This window comes from Python bivittatus, unplaced genomic scaffold, assembly GCF_059951505.1.
Source record: "Python bivittatus isolate LINGU-HERP-01145 unplaced genomic scaffold, Pbiv_v1 ctg000610_np1212, whole genome shotgun sequence".
Taxonomy (NCBI): domain Eukaryota; kingdom Metazoa; phylum Chordata; class Lepidosauria; order Squamata; family Pythonidae; genus Python; species Python bivittatus.
Genome location: NW_028277088.1, coordinates 34359626 through 34385295, shown reverse-complemented (window position 1 = coordinate 34385295; position 25670 = coordinate 34359626). Strand labels below are relative to the sequence as shown.

At 36.4% G+C, this 25670-nt stretch overlaps 1 protein-coding gene across 1 annotated transcript in view; it reads left to right on the top strand.

Annotated features, from left to right (window-relative positions):
- Positions 1–25670, top strand: part of RFTN1 (raftlin, lipid raft linker 1) — a 111579-nt gene that overhangs the window by 22011 nt on the left and 63898 nt on the right. Inside the window, exon 3 of the mRNA XM_007436295.3 lies at positions 17286–17472. Within this exon, the coding sequence (XP_007436357.1) occupies positions 17286–17472 (187 nt within the window). The remainder of the gene's footprint in view (positions 1–17285; positions 17473–25670) is intronic.

Here is a 25670-nt window from a genome sequence, read left to right as displayed (position 1 = left end):
AGAGGAAGAAATGAAAGTGTGGGCAGGGAGGGGAGCAAGGCTGGCTTTGAGTTAGAAGGTTACTTCTAACCTTACTCTTGGCTGCACTGGATAACAGACCAGGAAAAGTTGAACCTTCCTCATCCCTCCCACCTTGAGTCCAAAAAGTGAATGAGTGCAGCCTTCTTCACCAAGTGGAAGAAGTAAAGGTTACCACTGGTTTTAGTGTAAAGCTGTAATTGTGCAAAAGTGGAATGACAGTTAAACTGGCCCCTCACCTCCTCTGAACTAGGTGGAGTTGACATTTTTGTGCTTTGCACATTTGTGGGACTCTTTTTGTATCTGTGTGGCTCATCTTCCTTTGTGTTCAGGGTCACTTTCCAATGCTGAGCTTTCATTTATCTGGAGAAAGGCCCATAAGCTCTAATGTGTTAGACACTTCTCGTATTGCTGTAATGATTGGTGGGTGTTTCCCTGTGATGTCTAGTGACATCTAGAGGAAGGGAAGTAAAGCTGGAGGAAATAATCATTTGCTTTGCTTAACACATCCTTCAAGTATATAATCAGGAAATCATCAGGGCCAGAAACGATGAAATATAGGGAATGGCAAAACTGACAGCAAATTTCATGCTGGCATAATTTTGTGCCAACTCAGGGATGTGTAGATATCTCTTAACTCAGCAAGGGAGGAAGATACAGACAAGGTCATATATACTGTTCCCTCCTGCCAACTGCTGCTGACTGAAGAGACTGTTGTTACCTGTCCCAGTTGCAAACAAGGTTTTGCAAGGTAGCTCCTATACTATAGTTCCTTATATTGTATGACTGAACCATTCTGTTTGGCATTCAGCCTTTCCCATGGTTGGCATTTTCTAGATGTAAAGAATTCAACTTTCAGAATTCTCTAGCATGGCGATTGCTGACAGTTCTGGGAATTGAAGTACTGTATACAGGATTCGGGGAACCTTGGCTTAAGTGATCCACTGTGAGTAGCAAATAGGAGGAAAAACCTACACAGAATTATTATGAGACAACAAAAAACATAGCCTCTCAAGTGATCTAGTATACATTCTTTTGTAACAGCTGATTTGGACTATAGTATGATTTTAATAAAAGTGAAGTTCATAGTGGGTAATAGAGCATGGCTCATATTGGAGACCTTCAGTGCACACTTCATTTAGTAACTTGGGGCATGGAAGAGTGCATCTTTTTCCTATGTTCATTCCTCCCTCCAGTGTAGCAGAAATTGATACTGCCCATTGCTGTTTTCTTTTACAGAGCTTATGAAACTACCTCAGCCTTCCTGTTTGTGTACTGTTTTATGTCTGCAGCTAGACTAAGAAACCACTACAAAGTTTCAAGCCAGCAATATTTTATTTTCAATTAAGCACAATAGTCTCCTAGGTACTTCCAAACTACTAATCAGCAAATTGTAAGGAAAGCTTTTTCAGTAACTCTGAGTATACATAGATGAATGCAAAAGTGTAGTTATATGCAGTGAGCCACTACTTTGCATATAGAAAGATGTACAAACTCAGTGGTTTATTCAACAAATCATGGTTAGTACATGTGAATCTACTAGTCCTGGACAACTTAGTATGACTAAGTATGAAGTGCTTTCAGGTTCCTTTGTTCTTATAAATCTCCCCTCTAAGATCTGGACAGCCCCCACCCTGCTGATGTTTCCAAGGACCTTCAAGACCTGGCCCTTCACCTAGGCTTCTGGCAAGGATAAGTAAAGTCCCCCCTTGGATTATGTGGCTTTATTTATTTTTGTTCCTGTCCAGTTTTTTGTCACCCTTGCCATCTTCATCCCTCAGTTTTGTCTATCATATTTTTTATTGTTTTTAACATTTTTATTTGTAAAATAAATCCTTGGGAGTTGGACAGTATATACATTTAATTAATAACAATAATAGTACATGGATTCAGAAAAACGTACTTAGGTAAGCATAATGCTGCTGTGGGAGATACTGTATATCATGTGCATTTTACATATAACTCAGGTTAATTACCTGAAGATTAATTTAATCTATGATTGTGATGCTGCTTGCTCAGCTTGAGGATGCAGTCCATAGAAATATATAGGTTTCCATATTATTTGAGAAGTACAGTACATAAATAAATTGGGATTATTTTTTAAAATAGCAAACTAGGTAAATTTGCAAATTGGGACTTATGGCCAAGGTCCAACATGTGCATTTTGATAGACCATCTTGTAATAATGAGAAACTGCTTAAACACCCACACAACTGCTGCTTGATAGACAGATGGTTAAAATCTTTTTCTCCAAGTGGTGACAGCTTCCCTACTGAGAGAAGATGGGAAATCTTGTCTTTTGACTAAGAGTTAATGTAAGCCAACTGAGGATAGAAGAATGTACATTATTCTCATGGAGGGGAAAAATAAATTTTAGTGAATGTCACTAATGAACATACCAAGACAAATTGTAATTGCTTTTGGATGGCTAAGCAATACAGATTTTATTACATAGGGTGTGGTTTCATTGATTCTTACGTTGGTTTCAGGCTGAACGAATTGAACAGTGTTACTCAGAATTTGTTCTGCTTCAGCAAGTAGGCTCCTCAAGACATGGGATACATTCATGCAAGTATGCTCCTGCAAAATGAATGATCTTCCCTTTTGTTTCCCAGTAATTTTGTGTGCAGTTTGAAACATCTCCCAAAGGGCTAGGAGACTTTTAGGAAAGGTATGGGATGGGAAAGAGAGCTTGTAGTGGATGGGGGAAAATGAGTCAAATACCGTAGAGACTCCCAGCCTTTGGAGGCAGTCCAGCAATATTCCATGGTCAATAGTATACAGAGCTGTGGAGAAGTTTAATAGGACCAGTGGGGGTGCACGTCCCCATGAAGGTTCAGATGATCATCCACCAGGACTATCAGTGTCTTTTGCTAGCCTTTGCTTCCCTGGACCAGGAGGTACTAAAGACATTGCCTGGTATCTTTGTTATCTGTCAGTTAGACTACTACAGTTCAGTTTACATGTGGCTGCCCTTGAAGGGCCCTTAGAAGCTGTACCTGTACAGCTGCTTTCCTGCTGAATGATAGTCTTTTTAGCAGAATTACATCTATCTTGTAAGAACTGCATTACCAGTAGGTCTCCAGGCCCAATTCAGGGTGCTGGTGATAAAGCCCTGCATAGCTTGGGTTCCTGTTACCTTTAGGGTCAACTTCTCCATGCAGAATCTGCTTGCCCTAAATGCTTTAGCAAAGAGAAAAATACTTCTCAGTGCGGAATCCAAGAGAGATTGGAGGGTTGGGTCCTAGAGAATGATATTCTCAGTAATAGTCCCCTCACTTTAGAACAGCTTTCCCATTAAGGTTCCCAACTCTATGTCCCTTAAAAAAAATCTGGAAGATGTTCAGCCACTGTAATCTTATGTAGTTGTAGGAACTTGTTTTCGATGAATATTCTTACCTATTATTTATTATTTTTTACCAATGTTTTTATATAATGTTTATATATACTATAAACTGCATAGAGTCATACGAGTGGAAGGCACAGAAAACTTGATAAATAAATATGTCCCACCTCCTTGCATGTTTTTTAGTAACACAAAACATCTTTGACAGTGTGAAATAAGGATAATATAGTATTGACATGCAACTGAAACTCACTTTTCCTTCTCAGTCAGAATAAGTTTAGAACCCAGAACTAGGTTATTATAAAATTCAGATTTAGTTTTAGAAATAACTTTGGGCAGTGTCATGGTATTCCAATATTAAATTTAAAATTAAATGCCCCAGAATGAAATTCAAACTGTACTATAAATATGCAATGATATATATATATATATATATCAATTTATATAGCCACCCATCTTACAATTGGGATTATGTTCTGGGCAGTGAACATAGGATTAAGCAGGGGTCCCCAAACTCTTCAGTTCATTGAATCTTTCATGAAGTTTCAGATTGTTCATTGACCCTCAAACATTTATTATATTAAAATAATTTAATAAACACTACTTTAACCAATAGTACTAATAGTACTACTAATAATAAAACCCCTTGGATAGTCCTGTCGGTCCTTGGGGGTCGATATTGACCACTTTGGGGAACCCTGGATTAAAGTTAACAAAGAAAACAAAAACAAAAATTATAATAACACAATAATAGCATAATGGCATCTGAGAATAATCTAACCCAGTCCATACAACTACAGGTAATCCTTGCTTAATGACCATTTGTTTAACTATGGTCCAGAGTTACAATGGCCTTGGCAAAAGTGCTTTATGACCCCCACGGTCATGTGATCATAATTTGTGACTTTTAATGACCATCGTAAAAGTAATAAAATCAGCTCCAATTCACTTAGCGACTAAATCACTTAGCAACCTAAATTCTGGTCCCTATGGCGGTCAGATAGTGAGAATGATCTGTACAGTCATATTAAGAAAAATCACATTGATGAGCTCACCCAAAATTCTAGACCAGGGGTCCTCAAACTTTTTAAACAGGGGGCCAGTTCATGGTCCCTCAGAATGTTGGGGGGCCGGACTATAGTTTGAGGAGAGGAGGAGAGCCGCCAGACCCGGCATACCTGTCATGTAGAATAGTCCAGCTCTACGATCTCCCTCCTCGTGCATCGCCTGCAGCTCCCGACACTTCCGCTTTTGACAGACAGCAGCAGCGGCCAATTAGGCGGGCGGGCTGGATAAATGACCCTGGTGGGCTGTATCCGGCCCGCGGGCCGTACTTTGAGAACCGCTGATCTAGACCCCCATGCCTGATGGAACATCCAGGTCTTCAAGGCGTTAAGAAATGCCAGCAGCAGAGTCAGGACAAAGAAATAAATGGTTATTATAACACAAACATAGAATTTAAAAAATACTTCCAAATACATATATAATTCGCTTTGAGTGAGATGGGCGGTGACTAAATTTGAAAAATAAATATAATTGCACTTAAATATTTATCCAAGAGGCCAGTTTGAAAGGAAGGCACAGAACATTTTGAGGCATTTGGGGACTGATAAAGTGATTTGTGTATAGCTGAACCTCCTGCAAAAAAATTAAGGAAGTTACCTATTTATCTTCCTTTTCTGTAGTGCTTTCTCTTGTAGCTGGAAATGCCACAGATCACCTTTTGTAGTTAATTTATTTTAAAATTATAACCTTCCCCTTTTAATCAACTTGCATTTCCTCCTGGGCCTTACACGGATCTTCATTTTTTGGTTCCTCAGTTGCAGAGCATGCTATTTTAAGCAACTAACATCAGCTATGCAAACAAAGAACTTAACACTGTAATGTGATTAAATAAAACAGTGTGAACTATCCGTCCTTTCCAACAGTACTTCCTAGGCTAAGTGAATACAGACACAACTAGAAATTATCATTATGTCTTTCAGGAATAATGTATTAATTTACTCACCATATTTAGATGACTGACCATTAAGATATATTCTTCAGGCAGTATATAAGAAAGAAAATGGGAAAAAAGGATGTTTCTTATTTTATCAGTTTTATTTTATACTGTGTGACATTCTGAAACAAGCCTCTTCTCTGATATCGTAAAAAAAAAAAAATGAATAGTGAAAACATACATCATTTTTATAATAGGCTCCATATTTGGTATTCGCAGCATAAAGGAAATGATGTAGTACATAACAGTGGTCTTATAATATCATCATATAGATCTAGTCTTGAAGTTAATAGAGTTAATAAAGTTGAAGGGTTCTAGAAAATGGTTTAAAAATTGGCAGTGTCAAGCTTTAGGTCACTTCTTGTTTTATTAATATACACAGGTGGTATGTACTCAAGCCAGAATATGTTAAGTAAATCCTTGTTATAAGGAGAAAATAAAAAATTGCAAAAGATGGGGATTTTCATGTAAGCTTAAGGCAGGCCTTAATTTCCCCCAAATACACAACATTTTCTCTTTGTTCTTATGACTGGGTATTTATTCCATCTGCACGCGCCTGTGAATTTTCTTTGTAAAAAATTGTAAAACAACAGTTGTATGTAACAGGTGGCCAACAATTTTTAATTATATCTGGAACTACAATTATATAAATCAGTTACAGAAAAAAAGGATCATCCTCTTTATAGACAGCTCTTTAAAATCTTTATCAGGCACACCGATCATAGTAATAAATGCCTTAGATTTTAAAGACGTTACAATTTCTCTTTTGTAATGGGATCTAGTCTCACCCTACAATATCATTATTTCATCTTCATTGTGTGTCATGTTTTGTAATATGACTAACAAGCCCCTGAAATGTGATACTACAAAAATACAGTTTTTTACATTACATTGCTTACAAAAATATAATTTCAGAATGATAAGCAAACATGTAAAGTAGTACATGGGTGATTGTTTCTAAAGATTGCTTGCTATCAAATGCTTACTTATCTGTCAACCCACCCACTCTTTTTCTCTCTCTCAACAAATTGGCGACAGCAAAACTGACAGGAAGTGTAAAGGGTGCAGCTTGATAACAAAAAGTCAGACAATAACGAAGCATTTTATTCAGTGAACATGTGGCGAAGAACAATGAAAATAATCTTGCAAATATGTTTTAATTTTAGCCATTTGATCATTTGAAAAGCTTCATCAAGACAGTCAACCCAGCTGGTTAAAAAAGAGGCAAAGCTACGGAGAAAAGACAGATGCTGTTTCTGAGCACAGCTTTCTGAAATGAACACAATACAGTACCAAACTAAAAATTATTCTGAAACAGTTCCAAACTTCACATAACAGCAACTTAACAAGAGACCACTTATTGTGCCATTCTCTCCCTCTTCTTTTCTCTTTTCTCTCTTTTCTTTTTTCTTTTTGAGATGCAGAGTACAAGTGGAGGTCAGTTTGTTTTGCATTTTAATAGTACGATGGGAGGTAGCGAATTAATTCCAATGAAGATAATACTCTTTGTTATTCTTATGTAGGAAAACTGTTGCAAACTTAGCTGGCAAAATGTAACAGTAGCAGACCAATTTTTATTCTTCTTTCATTATTATCTGCATCGTCCCTTAACTTCCTCAAGACTCCGTCAGTTTAATTTCTAGGCTTCATAGTTTATTCATAGTTTTCAGATTAATTTCTTTGATACTTTCATTTGAAAGCATGTGGCATCCCTAGGTCTTCTCCACATTGGAATGTTTTAATTTTTTTAATGTGTGAAGGCTCCCTGTTATTTGAAATGAACTTTGTACAATGACTATTATGAGAACCTGGTGGGAAGTTTGTTGGTTGGCACACCTGTCAATCTTTGGCATAGTGATCAAAGATACAGTTCATGTGAGAAGCTAATGAGAGTTTTTCATTCCCTTCTAAGATATTTCTTTCCTTGAGGAAGAAAAAGCTGTATCTGATCTTTGGAAATGTGCAGTGTCTGATTCCTTTCTAGTATTTTTTCTTTATACTGTTTTGCATGAATTGCTGACAAGAACTTTTCAGTTTGCAGCTATACTGATAATTTGCATTCAGGTTTGTCCCCAAAAGATGGACATGAACAAAAATGGGCATTATTCAAATAAACTTCTTACTCATAGATAGGAAAATCGAAGTGAAGTTTTAGCTCGAGCTGTTTGATACTTAAGTGCTGATCTGTTTCATAGATTACTTTGTACTCAGAAATTAAGATATAGTAATGAGTTTTACTCCCCATTCTTGGATTGGATCTAAGCAAAGTGGATTGGATTGAAGCAATAAGACTTAGGTCTCTTTGAGATCAGTGAATTAAACTCTAGTCATTTGGGGTCAAATCCTAATGAAAAGTGCACTGACTAAAGAGAAGTAGGATGAAGGCACAAGTCATTTCTGTCATCTGAAATCTCCATTTGCATTTGAAAGCGCTTTGTGCCAATTCATGATTTGACAGTAAGACTGTGTCAGAACAACATGATAGAAGTGCCAAAAATGAGTGCAGAAAAGACAAGGTGAGGGAGCCAGGTTATATCACTTAGAATTCCCAGTCAGACTAAGGAGATGCTCAAAACATGGGAATAAGGAGGGAGCCAAGCTCTTTAAGTATTTACCAGCATGTTGAATCCAATGGGAGTTCCCCTCCAAATTTCCTCCCTTTAAATTCTGGGCTGAGACCACTTTGAATGCAGCATAGATTTGGCCAGCAAAACCTCTAGCTATTTAGAATTGGGCAGTCTGTGTGTGCAGAGTGGGGGTTGCTTTTTAATGGTAAACCACTTCAGTACTGTCCCAATTTGTGGATGTGTCCAGGAAGTCACCAGGTGTTGTGTTTAACTTTAAGGACTTTACATTTATCTTATCTTGCACTCTTTTAAATCTTGTTTACTGCTAAAATTAGTGAAAAATCATATCTCCATTTGTCCCTGGTTTGTTCTTGTATTTCAGCTGTGCAGTTTCAAAGATCTTTGTGGACCACAAAAAAGTTTGGAGGGCACGTGCTGATTATGGGCTGCTCACTCCTGATTTAAAATTTCAACTGCTTAGCTTGTAACAAACAATGGCCTTTTACTATTCCAGAATAGTGGAACAGTGGAATACTGGCATAACATATTGGATTTGTTGAGATTAATAAATGGTTTTAAACATGTAACTCATTATACAATTCATCTTATATAGCAGAGAGCAAAATGGTTGGACCATTTTCATGCTTGCTTGTATATTGTGTTATTATTGTTATTAGTCACCATGAGTGTTGAAGAAAAAGTGGAATAGGAGCAAATTGGGATTAAACATAATATATTTAATGTGATACGTTTCAAGACATTGCCTGCTATCTCTGTGTAATAGAGTAGGGTGGAGAGACAATCTGTGCCACGTACATGGAGATCAGCCTCCCATTTTGTTTGTTTGTTTTGTGGGGGACGGGACTTGCTTTAACTGGGTTTCCCTTTGCTATTGCTTCCATCTCCATTTCTTCATCCTCCTATTATGAAAATATAATCCAGTACTGTATCTGGCATTTGAAAAGAATCTTATTTTGATACTCTCATCAGCTACATTCTGGCACTTTCCATTGCATTGGCCCAAATACAATGATTTAAAGGCCAACTACAGCTCATACAGCTTGCTTTTCCTAAGACTGTGATAGGGAGATACCACTGGCTTGAGGTTTTTATTTCTGCTTCTCAAAATAGATTACTAACTTAATATAGAAGAATAGTAGCTGTTGAAATGGGTCGATATGATCATATTTGTCCAATAACACTCAGTGGCTTGCTGTCCTTTGACCTTAGCCTTTTTCTAGTATGTCAGAAATTGCCTTTCCTTTAAATTCTGACAGTATTTACATCCCAAATTGATTTTGTTAAGTTTGCCAGTGTCTGCTGAGGCATTGATCATATTGGCTCCATTCAGCTGATTTTGTAATATTTGCTGAAGCATATAATAAATATTTTTTTAAAAGCTGGCCCATGACCTGGACACAGTGAAGCTTGGAGGCTTTAGCTGATCACTTTTTCTTCCCGTGAGACAAGCCACAAAGTCTCATGCATAGTGTATGTCCATATCATTTAAATATATCATAGTGGAATCTCTTACATTGATTAACTAGCAAGGAACAGTATGTTAGAAAAAAAGTAAGGGAAAAAAAATCTATGTATAATCCAAGTCTTACACTATAAGATGCATATTTTATTTAACTGTCTTACTGAATTATTATGTTAGGTAATAACATTCCTGAATATTACTAATGATAAGTGTTCTAATATATTAAAAAAGGGAATGTATATCTGAGTGTCTATTCGCAACTCATACTTTTTTCCCTGATGCTCTTTTAATTCTATTTAAAAGCTTATATATTATATTAAAAATAAATAGAGTTTGCTCTTGTGGAAATTTGTCTTGCATTATCACTACTAATTTGTTTAATTAGATATTTATTACACTGTTTCAAAGCAAAAAGGAAGCTTAGAGAGTGCAATTCAATCAAATATATAAAGAAAAATATATGAAATATTTATTAATATTATCCCTTTTTCCTCCACTAAGTCATACTTTTTGTTAATGGCATTTTGAAGTTTGATTGCACACATTTTTTGTTTTAATTTCCTATCTTCATTTTTCAAAAAAAGATAACCGTGCAAACTTCTTTTACAATATTCATGTCTTGGATATATTGCTTGATATAGCATCACAGGCACTATTTTGTTTTAGTAAATACAGATTCATTCATTTAGAATGTCAGTCAATTTGATTGTATTTGTTTCAGGAATTGTTAATCATTTTATTTTTCAGTACTCCCTGGACACAATCATTCAGAGGAAGTGCATTTGTGAGTGAAATTGGGAATGGGACTGCTCCATAATTGATAAGATTAAAAGTGGATTGTAATTTTTATTGAGCGTACTAAATCATTGGGAATTGCACTATCCTCACATTAGTATTTCACATACATACATACATACATACATACATACATACATACATATCCCCTCATAGTCTAATTGTCACTGATAAAGCAAATTTTGAGGCATTAATCAACTGATGTGGATCTCAGATATAGTATGGCAAATAAGATCTTTTCATTATTAGAAATAGCAGACTGCATGTGATAAGCCTCTCAAAAATTTCCACCCATTTGTAGGTAGAAAATTTAGATAGAGGTTTTTATTAGTAGAGCTCAGCTTCTTTCTCACCCTGCCTCTCACAAAGTACTTTGGTGCAAAAATAACAATAACAGAAGATGTAATAGTAGTTTAATTATCATTTTGCATATTCCACAGTGACCTGAACCAAAAGGGAGAGTAGATGCTATTAGTAAAAAAAATCATGGACTTCTTTTTCTAGGCACATGTGGGAAAAAGAGAAATTGGAAGCATTGTTTTTATTGACAATATTCTTGTAGTTTTTGGGGGAGAAAATTCTGAGTCAGTTTGGCTCAGTTTTAGAGTATGTGTCTCTCTGTGGCTCTCCACAGCCTTTCACAGGTCATATGGTGATTCTTCTTCACTCTCAGAAACCCTGAATTATCCAAAGCAGGGATGTGCAATTTTTGTTTAAGACTAGGCCATACTGGGGGTTTGAGTGATATGCTTAAGGTTGTTCTCAAAATGTAGATTGGACTTGGACAAAGAAGTATAATCCGGGACAAATACTAAATTTTATTTGATTTAATGTAATCAAATTAAAAAATAGAATTTAGTTGCCATATTTGGATAGGCTGTTTGGGCCATATTCAAGTAGAACCTGTATGTAGCCTGAGGGTTTTGGTGGTAGGATCAAGGTAATCAAACTAAGGAATCTTTGCAGTGAAGTGCTAGACAAGTGTATGACTCTTGCCTCTTAACACTCAACTTTCTGGCTACATTTGTACTGTTCCTTTCCCTTTTCATACAAGATTCTCTATCAGTGACATATACTGTGATAAACCCAAAGTGTTATTAATTTTAGCAAAATGGCACTGTCATATATGCTTAAACAATTCCTCTAAAATTTTACAAAACATTTAAGAAGTCATTAGTGCGTTAACAAAATCTAACAGGTTTTCACTCCTTTTAAAACACCAGGAAATGAAATGCAGAAAATATAAGCATTGATAATTACTTTTTAACAACTACCATTCACAAAACCGTTGTATGTGATACCATAAACATCTTGTCATTAAAATACAATATGTTTCTAAAAATGGTCTCTGTTTAAGTCACGTGAGATAGAATTTAATTGGTAGTTCCAGCGTTTCCATATTTCCTTATTTCTAACTTTCACTGCATCATTGTGACCTTAGGCCAGTCTATACAACAGATTCATTTTTCCTGTGACTGTATGCAATTAAAATATAAGGAGCTTATCACTACCATACAGGTAGTCCTCATTTAATGACCGTTCGTTTAGTGACTGTTCGAAGTTACAGCAGTGCTGAATGAATGGTACTTACACCTGGTCCCCAAAGTTACGGCCATTGTAGTGTGCCTTTGCGATTATGTGATAAAAATTTGAGCGTTGTAAGGCCGCCCACACTTACAATCGTAGGGGCACTTCAACTCCCCCCACCTGCCTCTCTCCCCCAACTCTGCCCTTTTGGCCGCTCTGCTCAGTGGCACTCCTCAGTGGCAGCAGCACCGGGGCTGAAGTAAAGGTCCAGGGCCTTTAGCAGTCTCAGCTGGCCACCACCACCCCCAGGCCTCTACTTCAGCCCCAGCTCCACTGGCACCACCACCAAGAAGTGCTGCCTCAAGCCCTGCACCATGGCCAGCCGCCACAGTGCAAAGCTCCAGCCATCCACGCTGCCCTGTGCTCTGCAGGCCCTGCTACGCCCAGCTGACCCTTGCCGTCTTCCTCCCGCTGGTGATGAGGCATGTCCAGCCTGGCCCTTGGGAAGAAGGTCTGGCACAGCCAGCAGCTGCCTTACATAGTGCCAGACCAAGTGCACTTCATCATCAGCAGGAGGAAAACAGCAAAGGTCAGCTGGGTGTGGCAGGGCCTGCAGAGTGCAAGGTGATGAGGGTGGCTGGGGCTTTGTACTGGGGCGGCTGGCCGTGGTGCAGGGCTTGAGTTGACACTTCTAGCGGTGGTGCCAGCAATGCTGGAGCTGAAGTAGAAGCCTGGGAGTGGTGGCAGCCGTCTGAGTAAAGTAGAGTGCCTGGGCCTCTACTTCAGCCATAGCACTGCCACCACCACCAAGGATTGCCCCTGTGCAGGGCAGCCAAAAGGACAGAGGTGGGGTGGCAGATAGGTGGGAATTGAAGAGGAAGCAGAGGAGGCAGTCCCTTACCATACCAAGGCTTGGGGATGGGAGGGACCAAGCTGGGAATGGCTTGGATCAGGGTGGGTCCTCACCTAACAACCAATGGGATTTGGTTCATGACAATAACGTGGACTGCCAGGATTGCCATCACTAATCGATGCAGTCATGTGATGTGCACTTTACACCACATAGCTTAGTGACTGAAATTCTGGTCCCAATTCCCGTCACAACTCGAGGACTACCTGTACTTTATGTCAGAAACCTGTGATGCATAACTTATGGATTTAAATAAGGCATTCCTCAGACTATGTTATGTACCCTCCCCCCCCAAAAAAAGATTAACAGAGTCAGGCTGGTAGTAACCAACTACAGTTAGACTCTGAAGGGGGGGTGGAGATTTTGCCAGGTTTATAGATGAAGACTTGTTAATTAAACTTTGCAAAGTGTCTTCCTTTTTTAAAATTTCCAGTCTGTTCATTTCCTGCCAATAGAATGACATGTTTTGGGCTTTTAGGAAGCTGTAGGTATAAGCTATTGGTTTCTTTGTTTGTTTAATTACTCATTCTAGATAATAAACGCTGAAGCCTATCTATGTGAAATTCATTTATCATACAGAAATACATATTGCTGGGAAGTACCCAAATTTACAAGGGGAGAATTTCACACAAAAATTTTTATGGGTATAATTTTCTTGCATGTCTTGCTCTGTTGTGTAATCAGTATAAAATATCCTCAGTGTCTCATAATGAGACTGGATGAGCGTAGGAGCCATATTGTATCTATGTCTGAAGTATTGCATAGTAGGATTTAGACATCCAGCATAGGAATTCAGTGGACTTGCTGGAAACACACCATATGTAGTACAGTAGTAACTTTATGGATTAGTTGGTTGACCATATCAAGAAACAGTGGGCATCGCTAACCATCTGTAGAGTTACACATTTTTGGTAATCAGAAAAGGCATGTGCAGGAAAGGTTATTTACAAACTTGAGTAAGGTTACATCTGCCTACCCCAACCTGGTGTCCTTTTGATGTGCTCAGCTACAAATCTTATTGCTCCCAGTCTTCAGTGATGATACTTAGTAGCTATTGAATAAATACATACGATATGGAAACACAAATTAAAATTTCCTATGCTTGCCTGTGCAAGAATGTCAGTACATTCTGGAGTAGATGAAGCTGGGCTGCGCATATGGAAAATTTAAAAAAATAGTATAGAAACTCATGAGAAATTTGCATTTTGAAGCTCATTTTGAAGTAATATATCTTGAATAATAAGTAATTCAACCACTTCTTGTGGGAGGGACCCAAAACCAAATGCAAATTTATTATAGTAGTTTGAATGTTTCTTTAGGTTTTTTTATAAGATGGGCATAAAATGTTAATTAATATGCTGGATGCTGGTTTTCTGCAGGTGTTCAAAATATTTTATTAAGTCAAGTTTAGATCTTTGGAATAAATGAAATGATAGTTGCACCAATTACCTTTGTTTTTTACCATAAAGATTTATCAGAAACATATGTTCCTGATGTCACCTTCTATACTGAGAAAGATAGGTTGCTTATACTGCTCAAAGACACTATATATTTCATTCGTCTTTCATTTTTGTCTAAGTTGGATATAAGTAATTGTATATCTTGATATATTTGAAAATACATTACAACATTCTGACAATTCCTCCGACCTGTATTTTTGGAACAGGGAAATAAGGCATTCTGCTAACCATGATTAAGAGGATATTCTGGACTGTATTTGACCTCCATGATGGTTGCACTGGACTATAGGCTGATCTGCAAGATGGAACTGGGAATAATTCTTGAATATTATACTTATTTACTGGAATTAATGGAAAAGCTTACTCATTCCACTGACCAGATTATTAGATGAATATCCATCATCAGAAAAGAACGCTTTTTAAAAATTCACCTAATATGTTTGACCAACGTTGCATTTGGAATCCTTTAAAATGTTTAGTGAACTAGCAGATTCCCAGAGTACTGTATTAAAAGTATTTAGCTGTCCTTTTTGGAATAGTTTTAGTTATACCTATAAAGCTTTTTAGTGCATTGGAAACCTTTCTTCTTTCCCATGAAAACTTATCCTTCCGCTCTAACCTCCATAATGTAATGAAATTTCATCATTAAAACATGTTTTTAGGTGTCCAGAAAATGAGCAGTCTTTGTGTATCATATTAGCTGTCATTAGACAAATCAGCTTGGAAAAAGATAATGAAGGATAGGAGTCACAGTGTAATCTAGGGAAAATAGGAGCATTTATCATATTTAGTAATTAACAATGGCAGTTATGCTTTCTAATAAAAAATGGCACAGTGCCACACCTGGTATGACTTGAACATTCAGCATTATACCCATATCCGTCCCTCTTTTTTCTTTGAAAATAAAAATGCTGAAATTTATCAGTTGTTGCATTATGTTTATAGATTCTTCTATATTGCTTAGTGACTAAAATTATTAGAGTGTGGAGAATATTATTACTGTAAGGTAGAAAATGAGATTGATAAGGTTGCCGTTAAGCAAATCACATGGCCGTTAAGCAAATCGCATGGTGTTAAGCAAATCACGCAGCTCCCCATTGATTTTGCTTGCCAGAAGCCGTCTGGAAATGGCAATCACATGACCCAGGATGCTGCAACCGTCGTAAGTACAAGCTGGTTGCCAAGCGCCTGGATTGTGATCATGTGGCCATGGGGGTGCTGTGATGGTTGTAAATGCAGTTGTAAGTCCCTTTGTTCAGCACGGTTGTAACTTCGAACACTCACTAAACAAATGGTTGTTAAGTGAGGATTACCACTACTCCAAACTGGCTCTCTTATTCTCTTATTCTTATTCAAAGGGACGTTCTATCATGTAATCTGAATTACAGGACTTCAGGATATTTTAAAAAGACAAACTGAGTATAATAATAGAAAAGGAAGGGGTTTTTTTAAGGGTAGAATTATTTCGTATGATTTTAATGCACAGGGTCAGTCTAATTTATAGCCTACTTGACAATTTATATTTCTTTAATAGAAGGTATGTTATACTTCACTGTATAATAGATTTAGTTTTAAATTTTATACTTAATTTGCATGCTATTTCACATGAGTACCTATTGATCAGTATATGAAAGGGTTTGGGGGGTGGGTGATGTGTTTGAAATGATACTGTGTGTCCTGCACTTCTCAGTCAGAAACTGCATTGCATCTGCGACAGCTAAGTAAGGAATTGAGTATATTTAAACCATGCTTTTTATTATTGGTTTTGAATATTCATTAATTTCGATGATAACTCCTTTCCTTGTTTAAAAAAAAGATAACATTCTTATGGGAATTACAGTACATTTTAGTTTTTCAGAGTCTTTCATGCAGTCTTTATTCCATAGGACTTCATACAGAAGAGCCTCTTTCAAGAACTTGAGTATCTTCAGTAAGCTCTTAGGCTGTTGATGGGTCCTGAGCACACTGAATCTCTCTTAAGCTCAGTGTCTAAACAGTGTGAATTTCTCCCAAATGAAAAAGGAATTAAAGAAGCCTGTGCTGGGAAACAGAATGAATGCTCATGAAGATAGAGCAGTGGGAAAGAGTTATACTGTATGCGTATTAATGTAGCTTGGTATATTTCATAAATCCCCTTTGATTGCAAGTTTACGTGGGCTTTTACTCTTTGCATATTGAATATTAATTCTATAGATGATGCACAAATTATGGTTTGAAATGCAACCATAGTTTGGGGCACATGGACCTTTGCAGCTGGAGCCACTTTTCATTTAAACTTTTTTTTTCCATCCAGTAATAGAGGTCATGAAGGGGATGCCATCAGCAGCAAATTTTCAAGCCTTTTGTACATTTTATGTATTTATGTATTGTATTTATACCTGCCACAATCACAAGATTCTGGGGGGATTATTTAGGGTTACCTGTAAGAATTAACTAATTTTTAGCATGCAATTTTTTTGGTACTTTTTAGTATGAAAATCAGCCGTTTTTCTACCAACTTTCAGTGGTCCAATTTGGGGATCTTATTTGTTGAGGATATTTACAGGAGAAAGCCACAAGCAGGCTGAGAATTGACTGTCACAGTTTAAGGAAATGGGTGGCATTCTATATTTTAAAATTTTGGCAACTTTTACAGAAAGTGAGTAACATGTGGCCTTCAGTTCCATAGAGCCCTTGGTTAAATTCCAAGAGGTAAGTTACGTGTCTGTTCCTTACAGATTGGAAAAGAGAGGACAGGGCATCAGAAAGAGGAGAAAAGGCATGTCAGAGAGAGAGACAGTGCTCTTACATCTCTTGGACTCTTTTCCCATCCTTAATCTTGCTTAAGGATATTTTCACAACAGCTGCTTTCTCCACTCACACATAAAATGAAATGGCAAAGATGTACTTTATGATGTTTACCAATCTACTCCATTGATCTCAACAGCAGATATTTTAAAGTCTCACTGAAGTGCAGGAGTATTTTTTTTCAGTGTGTGGGTTTATAGATTTGGGGATGGAAGGATTACTGAAAATGCCCCCCTTTCCTTTTTTAAGATCAGTTTATATCAATGGGTGCTTTTTCACAGTATGGCAATTTTTGGAGAGTTTGCTGGGCTGATTAAAATATACTCGTAGATGTTTAAAATACTTACAGAGCTTAATTCAGGTCTATTGATAAATCTACCTTTTTTTTTTCAGCTGAGTTACCAGGATCAGCAGTAATCAAGCTCTCTTCCTTACGTGATCTTCCAGTTAAACTGCAAGAATTGTATCAGCAGGGCTTCATTCTGGCTGCTGTCCATCCCTTTGTGCAGCCAACTAATAAGAATGAGAAGACTCTTCAGGAGCAAATCTTCAGGGCTGTATTGATCAAGAAAATGGAAAGGTAAATCTCTTTTTGGGAACTGGGAATAAAAATTGACAATGAGATTTCCTACTGAGCTTTGACCCAGATCAGGAAATTATAGCGGTGTCATGTTAATATTTACTGTGCTAACCATGAACACTTCTATAGGCTTACCATGTTTTGTGTGTTTAGGAACCCTCTGTAGATTGGCAACATTGTCTGGGGATAACAAGCTGAAATGTGTTTCATATTTGAGAAACAGTCAGTCTTGGGCATGAAGTTAGGAAGACGTTTCTTAGACATTTTTGCTTTTTATCGTAACAATAAATTAGTTAAATGCAGCTTGAAAAGCATTTTGCTCTTGAATATCTTCATTGTCTTTTTACTAGTAGGCAATACTATTAAAAACAAATTAAAATGTGTATTCATGATTCATGTCAATAAAATCATCTTCCAACTAAATATTTTTCAACACTATATCTGTATATGTATACTTTTTTTAAAAAAAGGAGAATGGGTTGTCTTTGATTTCTGTACTGCTAAACAATAAATGTTGATATATCCAAATGTTCAATAGTCATGAGAACATTTGGAAATAAATACGAAAATGATTAAATTAGAGTTAGGAAACATTCAGTGAAACTCAAGAATTTGATAAACCACAGTTTTTATACTCATGATGTAGAAAATCTTCCTCATAAATTTGTTGGGTAAAAGCTGCACATTTTTGGCAATTTCAAAAATTAATTTTTAGGGAGGTAAATACAATCTATATGCCACCTGTCATAGTAATAGAAGAATTATGTATTTTATTACTGTTTGAAGGAAAAGATGAAAATATTAAAAATAAAGACATGATCATATTTATACTGGTAGCAGCAAGAACATCTGTAGTCCAGAAATGGAAGGAGAATTGTATGCCAACTTTAGATGTTTGATACTCCAAATTATTAGAAATAGTTTTACTAGAAAAACTGAGAAATACAATACTCTCTGGTCATTTCTGCATATTTATTTATTTATTTTTATTTCAAATTTGTTACTGCCCATCTCACTGTGGAGTGACTCTGGGTGGTTTATGTGGTAAGATATGGCAGGGTTGGTTCATTCTAGGTCCTGTTGGCAAAGCTGTGTCATCTTTTGGGACCTTGAAGATAGGCATTCTTCATGGCTGTGCCTGCCCTGTGGAACAGTATTTCCACTGAAGCCTATGTGGCAGGCCTGCACAACATATGCAGCCCACCAAGCAGCCTTGTGCAGCCTGCCGGCATTTTTTAAAAAATCAGTAAATTTACTACCGCAAAACGTTGCCACTGCCAAGAAGACCTCAAAAGACGTGCTGCCGAGTGCCTCCAACACCTCCAGAGCTCACCAGCTCCAGCGCTGCCACCGTGCTGCTAGCCACCAAACAGCTGATTGCCACACTAGGTATTCCTTTGTGGCCCATGATTAACGCTCCTTTTCAGATAGAGATACACTGAATTAAGAAACATTTGTTCTCAATAATATGTATTTTGTGGTTAAAGATGAATAAACATTTTGAAGGGGGGGATTTAGAGAGGGTGTTGTGAATCTGCCATGTCATATGGCTGATTAAACTTTTATAAAAATAATTTTAAACTACACATTTTGACTAGCTTTCACAGCCAGAAGCTATTTCTGGCCTCTCCTCTGTTGTGAATATTGTTCTTGCTTTTCCTATGGTTGTTTGTGCACCAGAGAGGTAGTTTAGTCTAAGTTTAAGATGCTGGAGTAGAAGCAAGACTGACTTGAAGGCCAAACAAAAAAAAAAAAAACCCAGAATGCCTGATGGTTTTAGCTCAGGTGTGTTGATCTGACCACATGGCTACCAAGAGCACAAACATTCATATTCAAGACTCTTAAATTACACAACCTGAAATCTATATAGATTTAAGTTTTTGGATGTTACATTACCAAAGTAGAAGAACCACACAAGGTAACACCTGCACTACTAACAGAATACATAGAGGAGGCTCAGATGGAGCAGTTTTCTGTTAAAAAAACCAAATAGCTGCAACTGCCAAATAAACTTGGTTTTCACTTGAGATGGTTGTCTGTTTTCATAAACCATGAGAACATGGTAAAAAATTGTGTGTGTGTGTGTGTGTGTCTGTGTTTTACAGTTACATGTATGCTATGAGTCCATCAACCATTTTTATGATTATCGGTTGAAGTAAAGCATTTTGCATCTGAAATGTTTAGGACTTCATGCAATATAGAACAAAGTATTTTCAGTTAAATTGCTTGGTTAGGAAGGATTTTTGTTAACCAAAATACATATACAATTTGTGGCTATATTGTATACAGTTTTAGATTAGCTAAAAAAAAATAGATGGTAATAAAAAATGTCTAGTTCTGACATTTTGCTGAAGAGCTTATAGTCAGTGAAAATTGTCATCTGATGTAACTAAAAGCCAAGATTATTGGAGGCTCAGGTGTAAGTGCAAATTCATTAAGCAGCAATTGTACATCCTTTAAATGTAGTCAAGATTGCCTGCTATGCTCTAAAAGGCTTTTAGCCTTTATCTTTGTGGCACAGCACAGCTTGTTTTTAAGCTACTCCATACAGGGCGCAGTCTTCAAGAATCATTTGTTTTTAACACTGTTCCTGTGTTCCTCTAGCTCTCCCTGTGTCTGTGGCTTGTTTTTCATCCTTTACAATCTATAATATATCAGTTCCATATCCGAGCTGGAATCATTTGATTTTGCTTTATTTTTTTTCCAGAGAAATGTGTTTAATATGTGTCATGTAATACTTGAAATATTATGTGCTGGCATTAGTATTTTAGTTTTTGTTCCAATTTATTTTTAATCCGACAGATGGAGATTTAAAGCTATTATGTTTGTATCTTGGAGAAGGCTTATTGAAACTAGTGACAGATCACTGTCATGGTACAGTCCTCTCAGGCAGTTGTATGAATTTACCATTCACACTGAGGTTGGTTATCTGATCCTGTTCACTGTGGAAGCTAACAGACATTAAAAGAAGAATAGAGATATATAAACAAGCTATTATATGAATTCTGAAATGGCTCCGATCAAGGAGGCTATTATATAGGATTCACCTAGTGCAGTGTTTTTAAAACTTGGCAATTTTAAGATGTGTGGACTTCAACTCCATGCTGACTGGGGAATTCTGGGAGTTGAAGTCCACACATCTTAAAGTTGCCAAGTTTAAAAAACTCTGATCTAGTCACTAATCAGGTACATTATCTAGAAATTATATCACTGAGTGTTATAAAATGCAGGTGTGTGACATCAGATAATTTTTCACTGACTGTTAGAACCACACGACTACTACTTTTCCCCCTCTTATGCTGGTTGGATGTATCAGTTATTTTGCCCTTTTTCTTTTTTGCAGTCTTAAGTTCAGGTTCTCCTTTATCACACCAAACTGAAAATATTTTCTAAAGTTTGCATTAAAATATATGTAATTATTGTGTATTTCTCCTAATATATAACATTTATATAGACCCTATTACCTACTGGAAGCAGTTTGGAAACAGTTTGCCTTAATATAATGCATTTGGTGTGTTTTGATAAATATGTATTTTGTGTATCCTTTTCACTATTATATGCATTTTTATTTTTGAGAACTGCATCACAATATTTAGAGAAATGTTGCTTTTGAAATATATAATGTGTTATGCAAAAAAATCAAGTCTAGGATTTTTAGCTGCTGCTAGATAGTGGTAGGTGAATAAAAAGATACACAAGCTTTAGGAGAAGTTGGATGGTGTTTGGGGTGCCAGTTGAGACATATGTGGGCATCTGCAGGGGAGCAAATTATGGCATGTAAATCATGAAATCATCTTCCAGATGATATGGCTTATGTACTTGCATCTGTGTCACAATGCCATTACACAATCACATTGCATGTTTATATAATGCAATATTGGCATTCAGGAAAGTCATTAAGCCCTGGCTGTTCCAAAAAGTCTTGGGATTTGTCAGTATAGTGCAGTGTTGTCCAAACTTGGCCACTTAAGATGAGTGGACTTCAACTCCCAGAATTCCCCAGCCAGCCAGGCTGGCTGGGGAATTCTGGGAGTTGAAGTCCACTCATCTTAAAGTGGCCAAGTTTGGACAACACTGGTATAGTGGGTGTCTTTCCTGCAGTTAAGACTTGTTAAATTGTTAAGATTAATTTTCCTTGGTGGAAGGAATGGATAGTAAGGTTTAATGTTGCTGTTGGTTTCAGGATAATATTGTTTTCCTTGTTACTTTTATTCTAGGTTTTATATAATTTGTTAGTTGCTTAGAGCCTTTTTGAAACTGAACAGAATATAAATTGCAGTAATAAATAATAAAATAAAAAGTTTTCAGTATAATTGTGGCATGTTGCAGTAATTGCTAGAGACTATGTACTTTTTAATTTGGCTTCGCCCAACCTGGAATATTCTCCAGATGTGTGTGTTTCAACTCCCAGAACTTTCAGTCAGCATGTCCCCACAACCAGAAGATGCCCCAGTCAAAGAAGGCTCTTCTAGCAGAATGAAATGTTACTGTTGGTGCTGTTAATATTTCAGAGTTAATTATGAACTCAGAAATACTCATAACAGGCAGCTTAATAAAAATTGAGCAACGCAGTGATGCTTAATGTTAGCAAATTCAGAGACATTATGACTTTATACTCTAGTATCATGGCCACCAACAACTTTTAAGGTCAATTAGTCAAATTTTATAATCTCCCATATCAGGCATATTTTTCCTTTCACCTTCTGAGTATCTCTTAAGCATACCTTTGAATCATACCGTGAATTTTCTTAATTTTTTTATTGTCCTATAGTTGAATAATAATCCAAGTTATTAATTAGTACACTGTTTACCATTTAATTCTATATGAAACTAAAGAACAATCAAGTACAAGTTCATGAACAAAGGAGACTAAGGAAAGTTACAGACAATCCTGCTTTTACTTGGATATTCCATATACAAACTCTCTCTCACAAATATAAAATCACCAAGGATTCCACCCAAACAATCTCATTATCACCTTGCGTTTCGAATACTTTCTATCTAACAAGAAATAATGCCTGATGTGCAGGCAAGGCCTTGAAATGAACTGAGGCAGGACGGAAATCCAAGAAATGTTTTAATTATGAAATAAGTACGAAAGGTTGATGAGGAAATTTCAAAATTATAAAAAGAGTTTTGTTGGTGACAGGTATAAAGAGGTTGTAGATGTGAATTTTCATCTTGGGACTGCTTGTTCTCAGTGATTCTCACATGACAGAACTGATTCACACTGATTTACACTTTCAGGAAAGCTCTGTGCAGAGGAGGAATTGCTAGGTAGCGCTGGCTTATTAGAGTGCCTGTCTCCTTTACAAGTTGATTCACCAAGCATATTGCTAGAATAGGAACATGGGGGAGAAGTAGGTTATGTATCACTGAGAAGGAAATAAGCATAATAAAAAGGTCATTTACAGATTCAGAAAGATATTTTGGCAAACTTTTTCTGTCATCTTGTTTTCTGATTATCAGATAATTGCTTTTGTGTGTTTAACATATCTTGTTCAATTAAACATTTATCTATGTAAGAACAATTTCTGTAAAAGCTTTAAAAGGCATAACTTTAATAGGTTTACAGAGTTTTGTTTTCTTTTTAGTAATTTGTTGATTGTTCTTATTTTCTCTAAGTAAAGCCCAGTGTTATTCAATTATCCTTAGGCTTAACTTTTCTTACAAACTAGATATGAAGATAACGTCTCATATACAGTGCACTGAGATTTTTTAGCAGAACAGGAATGCGTAATATTTCTGGTTTAATTTCTGATGTTTCCAGTTGAAAGGACCTTTTGAAACTAGCAGGTGAAAGTCTTTTCATTTAGAACCTTGACACATTGGCTTGAGGATATTGTGTGATCAGATTTTAGGTAATGCATCATCATTATTATTGGGTAATTTTGTCATAATACTGGAAATGTGGACATACAGAAGGGTTGTATAAAATCAGTCGCACTTACATAGGTCCTTTATTTAAAAGCAAGATTAGGAAAGAAGAATTAATATATTTTGAGAGTAGAATAGCAGTGTTAACATCCATATCTAGAGCATTCTCCTCTTACACTATTCAACCATCCAGTCCGTAGGCCATTTTATAAACAAGGTTATTTGCACAGATTACAGAACACTCTAAAAGTGTATCAGATTGAGTCTCTGGTTTGAATCAAAACCCATGGACACATGATGGGGCTTGATTCTGTTGCAACTCTGGTGCCTTTGGAGAGTTCTATCTGATCATCAAATGGAAATACATCTATGATATGTTGTATTTATTTAGCTTCCATGCCATACAAAGGCAATTAAAGAGAAGCATTCTCACTTATTAAAAAACTGTGAATTGCACTTAATCTTCATCTTGCAATCTCAGTTGCTTCCCATGAAAATACAAAACCTCACACAAAGTAAAAATATTAATATGTTTATTAATTTTGCCTCCAGGCAAAATCAGTAAATGTTCTCAAATCTTTCTGTAAAAATCCAAGATATTTTGAGGCTAGTAACATTAATATAACAAAGCATTTGAATGTGTGAGCTAGAGAGACCAGAATCCAGAGGCAGGTAAGTGTGATATCTTGGTTTGTAACTGATGAATGTTTATTGTATCAATATTGTATATTGTATATCACATTAAATATTACTAATACAAGCCAGAGATTTGCAGTAAAATTTGGGACAGGGAAAAGTAGTCCCATTAAATTTTAAGGTGCCTCTGAAGATTATTAGCATAAGAGTAAGAATACGAAGTCCTGTCCCCCAGGTTATCCTGCATACTATTACAGTATGGGCTGTTTTCTGTCACTCTGGAGAGCAGAACCTAAACCAATTCAGATTTCAAGAGAATTCTGATTAATCACAAGGAAGAATATTTTGACTAATTCAAGTTGCTTAACAGTAAAATAGGGGATATATGTGTCTTTGCTTTGAAAAACTAAAACTTTTCTTAATTAGAAGCTGTTCATGTTCAAAGTAGGGGATATATGTGTCTTTGCTTTGAAAAACTAAAACTTTTCTTAATTAGAAGCTGTTCATGTTCATCACTTCCTGAAGATCAATGTGATGCTCAGTCCTTGAAATATTCTGAAAGTACCATTCTGAGTACCCACTTACCTCTCCCGTTTACTGAATTAAATTAGCATTTTTTCTACATTCTTCTTTAGAAAAACAAATCAGTGATCACTTGAAAGCTACAAAAGAACCTACCTTAGATTTTAATTTCAGATTGACTGTGTGTAATGTCATGAAGTTTGTAGTTCCAAAGTTGTACAATAGTAAGAGAAAAAGGTCAGCTAGGATAAAGTGGTATGTTATGGCTTCCCTCCTTTCTTCTTTCCTTCCTGCCTGTCCACCTGCCCGCCTACCCTCCTCCATAATGTCCCATAGGAATACTCTAATCCTAGGCTGCCTTGACAGTCATTTTCACTCTTTATTTCCCCTGTTCCATAGTTCTGAATGTGTTAGAATTTTAGGAAATTCCTAGGGACCATTTTCTTCTTTGGTGAGCAGGGATATATATGTCTGACAACTGAAACTGATATGGTTAGAAAATTCGAAAGATTAAGTTTTACTCTGCCTGCTGTTTGGCTAATATTTAGCTACTGTTTTGGCTCAAGAGCAAATTTGTATTTTTTGTCCAGATTAGAACAATTTTTGGTAGCTCAAGAAATGAGATCTTTTTTTATCAGATTTAAAAACTGCATAACTGTGGGTTTAAAGCAGTATGTGCAAGCAAGGCAATATTTTATTAAGAGTGGTATTTTAAAAAGATTTATGAGAGAAGAATTTAATGTGAGGTTGGAAAAGGGTTGAATTATATGTAAATTAGACATTAAATGTGTAAATTCATATTCTGTGATACTGAGTGACAATAAGGATGGTGTGTTTTTCAAATATACCAAATTCTAGTTCAGGACTATATTCCTTTACTTATTGTTACAGGAAATCCATACATTTCTATAATTCCCTGTTGTATAATTTGATGCCCCGTGACATTGTTACCTTAGGAAAGCGATGGTGAACCTTTTGGGCCTGATGTGTCAAAAATTCAGAAAATGCCTAAATTGACTCTGCTGGCGTGCCCCCCCCCAAACAAAAGAGAAACGATTCTTTACATATTCATTTATTTTTTAAAAAAATATAGTCCAATCATGTGTGTTGCTGTGTATTATATAAAGAAACATCAAATAATTACAAAAATGAAATACGAGTAA